Here is a 10,355-nt window from a genome sequence, read left to right as displayed (position 1 = left end):
CTTTATACCTCTGCCCCAGTGGGCGTTGGTTGGCCCTTACAAAGTCTTTTCTCCTCATTAAAGTTAATTCCACTTTCTATCAAAACCTCTCATTAGCCTGTTATTTAGCTACCCATGGACATATCCTGGCCTCGTAAAACAGAATCCCCGTTGGACAAGTGGATATGGGGAGACTCACCCCCACAGCCCTATACCCTGGGAAGACCCAGTCTGCATCAGCTCTTCAAAGGGGCCTGTCATCAGAACCCAGACCTCAGCCTCTTTGTTAAGCAGGCGTGGGAGTCCAGCCACCCGTCTTGTCTTCTTAGTCTTGTCTCTTTTGATGGACAGTCTCGGGAGGGGGTAGCAAGCCTGCAAGTGGCTAGAAGGCAGGGGTCTTGTAGCTTGGGCAAACATAAAAGTCTCTTGAATAGACCCAGAAGATATGGCCATGGTGACCAACTGTCCCAGGTTCCTCTGGACTATTGTAGTTTTAATGTGATCCAGGGAACTTTTTGTCCTGAACAAAATGGGACAGTTAATAACTTTCAACCCAAGAGAACCCTAACAGACACTCCCCTACTTCCTTGCCAGAAGTTCTGTCCTGGTTACATAGCCTCAACTCTAACCGAAATAATTCAAAGTCAGTTCCTGACCCTGTGACAGCTGGAGCCATGTTTGAGAGGACATGACTTTTCCAGCCCAGGTAGAAATGGAGGATTTCCTTCTAGTTGCCTGAATTGGCAAAGGGGGATGTGAGTGTTTGATTTATACATTTCCTCAGCAGGTACAAGGAACCTGAGCCTCCGAGGCTTATCTCTGTTCTGGAAACTGGCTGACCCAATGCCTAGAAGGTTTGATGAGATATCCGACCAGTCCAGTATGTGAACAAGTGAGCCCTGGAACCAGGACTGAGGAGAGATGGGGATGGGGATGGAACGCCGTAGGTGAGAGCCTATGGGACGTGCCTTCTGCGCTGTCCTGTGGTTTGGGGTTCTGCTTACTCTTCTAAGAACACCTGCTATCTTCCTACTAAGAAGCAGCGATGAGCTGAGACCAGCAGTGAGCCAGGTATGGTGCTCAGCACCTTCCCACGTGTGCTCTCTAGAGACCTGAACTCATGGTCCCCATCCTGGAGCTGAAGACATCAAAGCTCAGATATAATAAGAACTTGCTTAGCACCTCCAGCTTGTGGCAGGCAAAACCTGGGATTCTGTCCCGGGCTGATTGATATACTAGTCTATGGAAAACAGAAAGGAGAGAATTAGAGGAGATCCACAGGGCATGAGGTTCACACCCTGGGATCCCAAGAAAAGCAACCTGACCCGGTAGTGACATCTGAACTTGTGGGCTCGAATAGCCCAACCATGAAGCACCTGACTCCACCTCTCAGGGTCTCCCTCGGTTTCTTCTTCTGTAATGAGAACAGATACCCATCCACGCCTGCACCCTGGGTCGCCTTAAGCATTAACTGAGCTTGGAGAAGCTCAGACAGCATCTGCTTGTGGCAAGTGCTCCTTGTGGCAGCAGCCAGCCCCGTCACAAGGGCAGTCTTGTTGAACTGGAACTCGGTGATGCCGAGCAGCTGTCCTTAGGGAGTGAGGACAGATTCTAGGCACACAGTCCACTATCCCGTGGGCCAGGTAAATAGGTTTGGAACCCTCAGATATAGAACCCCCATGAGTCACTGCACCCTTCCCACACTCCGGGACCCGGTGTGATCAGCACCCACCCAGCATAGTCCTAGGGTCTCACTGGCTGCCTCAGCCTCTCCTCCCTGAACCACCATGCCTCGGTGCATAGATGCAGCTGAGCTGAGAGCCTGGTCGAGCCTCCTGGAGTATTTGTATTTCCCACCCATCCCCCTCCTAGGCCACAGTCTCCTGGGAATGTGCTCTGGGCTCATCAGGGAAACTCTGAAGCCGTGTGGTCCAGAGAAGACCCGGGAATTCTGTATTAATCCACTCAAGCCCGGGGGTCACATGACTTCCTTGGTGGGGCTTTACTAAAGCTTGGGCTTCCTAGATAGGGACCAAGGGCTGTTGGCAGCTTTGAATACTCCTCCAAACCACCCTATTAATGGCAATAGCAGCGGGGCCCTCCATCACCCACTGAGCACCCAAAATGTGCCAGGACCTGTGCTCAGTCTTTCTACACGTCCTCTCACTCAGTCCTCCCAGCATCCTCATGAGGCATGAGATTGGCACTATCAGTAACCCTACTGGATAGATGAGTACTTGCGGTGCTTTAAGAGCCAGCCAAGTAATAGCAGAGGTGGCAGATACAGCTCTTGTGCAAAAGTGTGCAGTCCCCTTAAATTAAACCCCCAGCGCCACCTACACCCTGCACGGATAGAAGGGTGCCAACTCCCACAGAAATCCCAAGGTGGGGCAATGAATAGTTTATGCAAGGTCCACAAAGGCTCAGCTAGGAGATCATAGCCCTGCCCCTCCAGTGACTCCAGTCCTCAGACCTGTCGCATTGCCTCTGGGGGCTCAGTCCCAGCCATTCCTTCTCCTTAGAGCTCACAGCCCTCTCCAGTCCTGCTGTGCCCACCCAACACTTAGAACCCATGCAAGTGACTGGGAGAGACTCCCTTTGTCCCCTGTGACCTGCCAGCCTCTGTCTTGTGCTCCAGCCCCATCTTCCCAAGGAACCGCCCTGGGGACTAACCTCATACTTCTTTTGAAACACCCCTGCAATGTCAGAAATAGTGAGGCCCTTCTAGATGTCTCTGAGTGCTCCAATGAATGCGAGAGTGAGAGCGTGAGTGTGTGAGTGAGTGTGAGTGAGTGCATGAGGGAGTGACTGAGTGAATGAATGGACTGTGTTACATAAAGAAACAAAGGGTTTTGGGGAGAAGAAAGCATAGAATGGAGAAAAGGAAGAAGGGAAGAAAACGAATGACTGGAGAAGAGGGGAAGGCATCCTTCTGCTGGTCCCACTCTCAGAGATAAGGAGGCAGAAACTCCAAGACAGGAACCAACTGCACCTGCCCCAACAAGCCGGGTCCCCTAGCAGAGAACAAAAGCCACCTGCTCAAGGAAGACGGGCCCGTGAGGCAACTCAAAGGTGTGGCTGAAAAGTCCTGATAAGATGTTTTTAGATAATAAGATTTTTTAAAAACAGATAAGTAATGTTTTCAGTGCTATGAAATAGTCTATAAACTGGGCTGCTCCATTTCTTCCCCCACTACCCCTTGGAATTTAAAAAACTAAAATAAAGTAAAATAATTGCCTAGAACCCTATCTCAGCAGGAACTAACATTGTTTAGAAGCCTCCTGATAATCTTTCCCCTCAAGATCTCTGTTCTCTGTCCAGATGTGCTCCACGCTGTCCCCAGAACATGGCATGAACATGCTCAGCCATGCCCTAAAATGCCTTCTGCCTTCTTGCCTCCTTTTTCTGCCCATCCTTGAAGGTTTCTGCCAAATCCAAATCTTCCCGGAACCCTTCCATAATCACGCCGACACTCAACAATCTCCCCATGCTGGCAACTCAACCCCTGTCCTGTCCTGACTCTTGTTATCCCCGAACTGATCCAGGGAGTGAGAGAAGGTCTGCAACTGGGTGACTGCTCCATGGGAGCCATGCCTGTTGTTCACAGTTGATGCGGCCAGTCTCATGTCCTGCTCCTCCCTGACTGAGCCCTGGTGTGTATTAGCACAGAATTTACGGGATGGGCTGGGGAGGTCTCACGCCTTACCTTCTAATTTATTCACGGAAGCCTGAGTGACATACCAGATAGTGTATCTAGAAAGTAGAGACTAAACTGACCACCTTGGAAGTAAGTGTCCTGTGTCATCTCATCTCTCTCCTGATGTCATGGAGAGAGAGATGGGGTGGGAGTCAAAAGAACCAAGTCCTGGGACTTTCGATTGTTGTGCTGAGTTGCACTCCAGTGTGTCTGTCAGTGGCCTCAGTCAAGGGTGTGTGGGTGAGGTTGAGCATTGGAGGGGTTCCTTCACTAACTCGAGTGCTCTGAAGGATTTAGTAAGAATTGAAGCAATGACACACGACCAAAGCAATTACTCACAATCGCACAGGGCTGTTTGAGTGTAGCCCAGAGACTCTTCGTTTTCATTCAGATCAACTCTGCCAAGCACCACATTTTGAGTGCTGACACACATCATCCCATCAGGGCTCCCAGAAGCTCCAGTTCACAGATGGACTGTTGAGACTAAACGAGTCCCTGAGCATGCCTGGGCATGAGTTGGAGAGCTACAAAGCAGCCCCAGCCAAGACACTTCCATTCTACCTGTGAACATCTCCTAGGACCTAACTGGGGTACTTCTGCTGAACCTCTGGCTTCCTCATGTTTGGCTTAGTCACCAAACATATGGTAGCGTTGGCAGCACTACCTTGGCCTCAAGGAAGAGCCCAGAGGCAAAGGCAGAAGAACTGGGTGATGGCCAGGACTCAGTCCCTCACTGCTGTGTGATCTGGTGTAAGTCACTCCCGGCTCTGGGTCTGTGTTCTGAACTGAAGAATGGGTCAAAAGGCAGAGAGGCCAACAGGGAACCTCTGACTTCTCATAGACCCTGCTTCTACTAGCCCAGTTCAACTCCATACACAGGTCAGCACAGCTCAGCCGGGCAAATCCATACACCCTGAGCTCCACCTCCCATAGCAGTCTGGCTGTCCCGGGCACCACACTGTCCCTGCCACCCTATACTTCCTGTAATTGAAATATGGAAGTTCATGCTGCCTGTTACCACAAAGGCCAATGAATAGAAATGGTAATCCAACCTATATTGTGCTTTATTAGGAGAGATGGTAATCTGAAAAGGTAATGGGTTTATGTCACTCAAAAAAAAAAAAAAAGGCCTCTCATCTCACCTCCTGCCAGCAACTTCATAGGACATGGGACCGGATGAGAGACTAAAGGCTGTCCATCACTCTGGAGCTCGGTCAGGCTGTCAGATGCATTCCTGAGACTTGTGATGTCTGTGCCTCTATCATCTCAGTACTTCCCCCCTCATTCTGTGGACGTCTGTGCTCAGGGACTTCCTGAAATTCTAAGTCTAGTGGCCATCTGCCATCATCAACTTTGTACTCCTCCCGGGACATCTGAGCTGGGGGTGGGAGTTGTTAGGACAGACAGACCATTAACAGTGCATACCTGCTAAGCTCTTAACGTCTATTCTGGGGTCCTCTATTACTCTCATATCCCCATATTAGAAACATGGATTTGCCTGACTCTGTCTTCACCTCCCAATTCACCCCAACTCCCCCCCCCCATGGTGTGGTTGGCTCAAGCTAGGCCACCTGAGACTGGCACTCTCTGGTTGGCCCTGGGACTCATCTCTAGTGAACTGACCCATGCTGGGAAGTGGGGGAGACAGGAGCTCGCCAAGGGAGAAGGTAGGAAGGAATGGGAGGTGACCACTGATCCCACCAGGCCTGCTAAAGAAGGCTGGAACCTTTGAATCTTCTCTGGCTATCACAGGGTAGGTGCCTACAGGCAAAGCCAATCTGGGAACGATGACCAGCACCCACCAAGATTGAGGTGGGGGTCAGTGTCTGTTGACCAGAACTTGAAGCATCTCCAATATTAAATATTTTCGATCACTCAGCGACTTTACTATATCCCATGCCCAAACACCCCTGGACACTAACCATGGGAGAATCAACAGAGTCAGCCGGGATCAGGTTTGCTATGCCAAGAGAACACTTTATTGGGTATGTTTCCAGGGGAACCTGGTTTGCATGGCGTAAAAAGCACAGTTAAGACCAGAAACAATAGATGAATTTTAGTAGAAAAACCTGCTAAGCAAGGAGGGCCCTAGGGAGGTGCAAAATCATTTAGCTGCCAAAAGCCACAAGGCGTCCTCCTTCCTGTGGCCTAGGCCTCACTTGTGGCTGGTCACAGTGCACGGGGCACCACGTGCTCCCTGGAGGAGACAACTCTTCCATCTCTGATCTCCTCGGTGATGGTACGGATCTGGGTGCTGACCTGAGGAGCTGGGGTGCAGGGTCCAGCCGGGGTGCAGGGTGTAGAGGGGGTGTAAGGAACTCTTACAGCAGGCTTGCATTCCGTGGAACAAGGGTGGGCAGGAAGCCTGAAGAAATGAAATCACATATGATGCACTTGGCACTAGAGCCTTAGACCGATTTAGGGAATCATGCTGGACAGTAATAACAACAATGAATGATATCAGAGCATTTCAATGACTCTGAAACCCCAGGGAAGGGAGGGTGGAGCTGTAGGAGGGAAGACTAGGAACTTCCACCAAAAAGATGGTCAAAGGTGGGCTTGTGCCTCGGCTTAGCATGTCCCCTCGAACATTTTTCAAAGCGCGGGACCAGAAGGAATCTTCAATGGCTTTAGCTTAATTACCTTCATCTTTGTAACAACCACTCAGCTCTGAAAGTGTGTCAAGCCCTTCTCTCAGCCCAGCTCTGCGTGTCCCAGCATCACTCACTTGCAGTCCTCGCCCTCCAGCAAACAGCGGTAGGTGGCAATCTCTGACTCCAGCCGGGCCTTGACATCCAATAACACCTGATACTCATGGTTCTGCCGCTCCAGGTCACAGCGAATCTCAGCCAGCTGGGACTCCACGTTGGTGATCAGACACTGCATCTGAGCCAGCTGGGAGCCATAGCGGGCCTCTGTCTCGGCCAGGGTAGATTCCAGAGAATTCCGCTACAGTGGGAAAGAGGATCGATTGAGGAGGAGGAATTCCACCCTAAATAACCCACTCTCCACTATAGTATTCGCACACAGTTGTGATTAGGCCCTGTGACAGCGTGATGATGGCCAGCACATTGGTAAGTCAGAGAGCCTTCAGTGAACTGTGGCCAGTCAGCTGGGCAGAGACCACCCACCATGCTCTGCTGGGCCTGCAGCTCGATCTCCAGGGCGTTGACGGTGCGTCTCAGCTCGATGATCTCTGTCTGGCAGCACTGCAGCTGCTCGGAGCTGGACAGCACCTGCTGGTTCAGCTCCTCGGTCTATGGAGGAGAGAGAGCAGAACAGGACGAGACCTAGTGTCTCCCCTCTACACAGTGACCCCCCCACCCCACAGCCTACAGTCCTGGATGGCCAGCCCCACCTGAGTGTTGAACCAAGCCTCCACATCTCTGCGGTTATTCTCCACCAGGGTCTCATACTGGCATCTCATGTCATCCAGTATCTTGTTGAGATCCACTGGAGGGGCAGCATCCACCTCCACGTTCAGTCGGTCCCCAAGCTGGGAACGGAGTGTGTTGACTTCCTGCAGTGACAGACAAAACACGATGGCATAAGGCTGTGAACAAGCTGCTGGCTTGGTAGGTTCAGTGACCTGGGTTCAAATTCCCCTTCCTCCCTCGGGTACCATGATAGAGGAGAGCTGGCCTCTTGGAACATGGCTCTCCCCATTGGTCTATCTATACCTCGCCCCTTCTGAGGAATGGGGGCATGACACACCAAGAAAATAGAATTATTATCAAACTCCATAATCCAAATGGAGTTGTAATGTCATGGGCAGGGTGTAGTCTCTGCGTGACTGTAGGTAAATGACATCACATCTTTACGACCACCTTCTCAGCTGTAAAATAGAGCTTACAGTGGGCTCTCACTTTTGGAGTTACTGTGACGGTGAAATAAGATATAAAGGGCTGCATGTACTTCCTGCCATACAATAAGCCCAGGGGCCAGCAGGGACTCCTCGACTGGATGGGGACCTTGGGGTTCAGGTGGCAGCAGCCTCACCTCTTCATGGTTCTTCTTGAGACAGAGCAGCTCCTCCTTCAGGGACTCCACCTGAGCTTCCAGGTCAGCCCTACACAGAGTCAACTCATCCAAGATCCGGCGCAGGCCGTTGATGTCTGCCTCCACCAGCTGCCTCAGGGACAGCTCCGTCTCATACCTGCACACAGAGAACCCTGCCAAGTCTGCAGCCAGGGAAGCCCTGGGCCAAACGGCTGTGGCTAACTTGGAGTCAGAAACACAGTGGTCCTCTCCCTTGTCCCAGAAGGAATCCAGGGCCTCTGCCATGTCTTCCCATTTACAACTGTATCTGGCTTTATTCCCACCTCACCAGTTCCCAAAGCAGGGAACAGAGTTTGACACAGAGCAAACCTCCCCTGGTTGGGCCACTCACTTGGTCCGGAAGTCATCAGCAGCCAGCTTGGCATTATCAATTTGCAACACAAGCCTGGCGTTCTCAGACTTGGTCAGTAAGATCTGAAAAACAAGAGGTTTTCCCTGAACTGGGGAAGGCCCAGCAATGTGAAGCCTGTGGGGTGGGGAGCCCAGCTCATGGATGCCTCTAAATATAGGTGACATCTTCAAATATCCAGACAAGGAGGGAGAACAGGCCCCAGGAGGGACACCACATCACTGGCCCCATTGGTCCTGGCTTCTGTAGCCTTCAGGGTGGCCCAGTAGGATAGATCAAGGTGAGGTTCTGATATAGCAGAAGTGGTTTCTGATTCTGGATCCCACATTCAAATTGTGCGACCTTGGACAAGTTGCTGAGCCTCTCAAAATTCAACCCCCTTATCTGTTGGATGGGCGTAGTCATACCCCTATCTCCAGGATGAAGAATAAGTAAGCCAATGGCTAGGAAGGTGTCAGGTTCGGTACTATACCTAGTGGGGACCAGGGACACGGTCCTCCCCTCCCCCCGCCAGCTAAGACAATGAGGGAAGGAAGAACAGCTGGTAACAGGGTACAGAGATCAGCAGGGAAGCCTGGGTCCCCAGGGAACCAAGCCCCAGAGAGTGGAGCTCTCCTTCTAGAAGGCTCCCCTGCAAACTTCAGAGAGTGGCTGAGTCTTGGAATGGGAGGCTTCCAGGAGCTGTGTGGCCAGCTGGGAGAGGCCCTGGCCCATTACCTTCTGCTGCAAGTCTTCGGCGGTCTTAAAGTAGGACTGGTAGTCCGGGCAGATGTATGGGACCTGACACTCGTACCATTCCCGGATGCGGCACTCCAGCTGCGCATTGTCCTGCTCCAGCTGCCGCACCTTCTCCAGATAGTTGGCCAGTCGGTCATTCAAGACCTGCATGGTCGCCTTCTCGTTGCCATTGAAGCTGCCCTCGCAGAACCAGCCCCCGCTGCCGGCGAAGCCAGAGGAATGGCACCCAGAGGACAGATAGGGGCCCGGCAAGCAGCCCCCAAGGCCGGAGAAGCCTGTCCTGAAGGAGGACATGGGCCCCACAGTGCCAACCAAACTGGGGGCCCTGCAGGAGCCCATGGAATGGATGGAAGACATCCGAGAGAAGCTGCTGGTGGTGCCACAGAGGCCCCTGGCAGACCCGGCGGAGAAGGTCGGGGTGCAGATCTGGGTGGCCATGACGCTAGCGAAGAAGGTGGCAGCTTAGGCAGGAGCTCAGGCTGTGGACTCTCCCAGCCTCCCTGCAGTGCTTATATACACTCTCCATGGATGGGGTGGTGGCGTGTTCCAGGTCTTTAGCTCTTGGGAAAGCCCTCTCCAGTCCCCGAAAGCCTATCTCATTAGAATGTCATTTTTGCTATCCATCAGAATGTCTTTCCTTGTAAAAGAAAAAAAAAAATTGTTCAATTGCGTTTGCTAAGTCAGGACTCTCAGCCATCGTCATTTCCTAGCAGGCTAAATTTTATTACCACTTCAAAGAGTCTTTGCCCCAGATCTCATAAACTGGGAGTGGCCTTGCGTATGACATTTGGTTTCTGTCCTCCCTGCTTGTCTTCCCCTGGGGAGCCCAATCTGTCCATCTGTCACCTGTACTTCCACAGGTGTTCATCTATGCCTGGGCCACCGGAGCGATAAAAAGGGAGTACAGGATATATAGTGGAATATTATTCAGCCATGAAGAAAAAGCAAAGTATAGACTTTGCAGGGAAAGGAATGGGACTGGAAGGGACTGTGTGGAGTGAGGAGACTGGGGTTGAGACAGACAAGCCCCACACAGCCTCTCTCATATGTGGATCCCCACTTCTAATTTTTACATATGTGTATTTACGTTGGAGTGTGTGTAGAGGCCAGACAACTAGAAAGGGACCCATAAAAGAGACATGGGCCCCACAAGGGACAAGGGTGAAGGAGGTAATAGAAGGTGTGATATGGATAGAGAAATGGATAAGTGGGGTGGAAGGGTGAGAATGGGGAGCAGAGAGATGAAAGGAAAGCAAGTGAGGAGCAGAGTCAAGCAAAACGAACATGTATCTGTTTATATAGAAACAGTCCATAAGGAACCCAATGCCTTGTAAGCTAATTTTAAAAATAAAATAAGGACCAGAAAGATGGCTCAGTCATCTTTCCTTCTGAAGCACTTGCCTGACAACCTGAGTTTGATCCCTGGATCCCAAAGTAGAAGGAAAGACCTGATTTCTGAAGGATGTCCTCCGACACACACACACACACACTATAGCAGGGCATGTCTGCACTCACACATACATATCGTACACA

General features: G+C 51.4%; 1 protein-coding gene across 1 annotated transcript; it reads right to left on the bottom strand.

The window, feature by feature from the left end:
• Nucleotides 1-5,632: 5,632 nt before the first annotated feature.
• LOC114706942 (keratin, type I cuticular Ha6) lies at nt 5,633-10,355 on the bottom strand. The gene is made up of 7 exons (XM_028889504.2): nt 8,802-10,355; nt 8,067-8,149; nt 7,676-7,832; nt 7,035-7,196; nt 6,808-6,933; nt 6,405-6,625; nt 5,633-6,041 (listed from the first exon to the last, which is right to left on the bottom strand). The coding sequence occupies exons 1-7, from the start codon at nt 9,258-9,260 to the stop codon at nt 5,846-5,848; spliced, it is 1,404 nt and encodes a 467-aa protein (XP_028745337.1). The 5' UTR covers nt 9,261-10,355; the 3' UTR covers nt 5,633-5,845.

This window comes from Peromyscus leucopus, chromosome 8b, assembly GCF_004664715.2.
Source record: "Peromyscus leucopus breed LL Stock chromosome 8b, UCI_PerLeu_2.1, whole genome shotgun sequence".
Lineage (NCBI taxonomy): Eukaryota > Metazoa > Chordata > Mammalia > Rodentia > Cricetidae > Peromyscus > Peromyscus leucopus.
The sequence above is the reverse complement of the archived record's forward strand: the minus strand, read 5'-3'. Positions and strand labels throughout refer to the sequence as shown.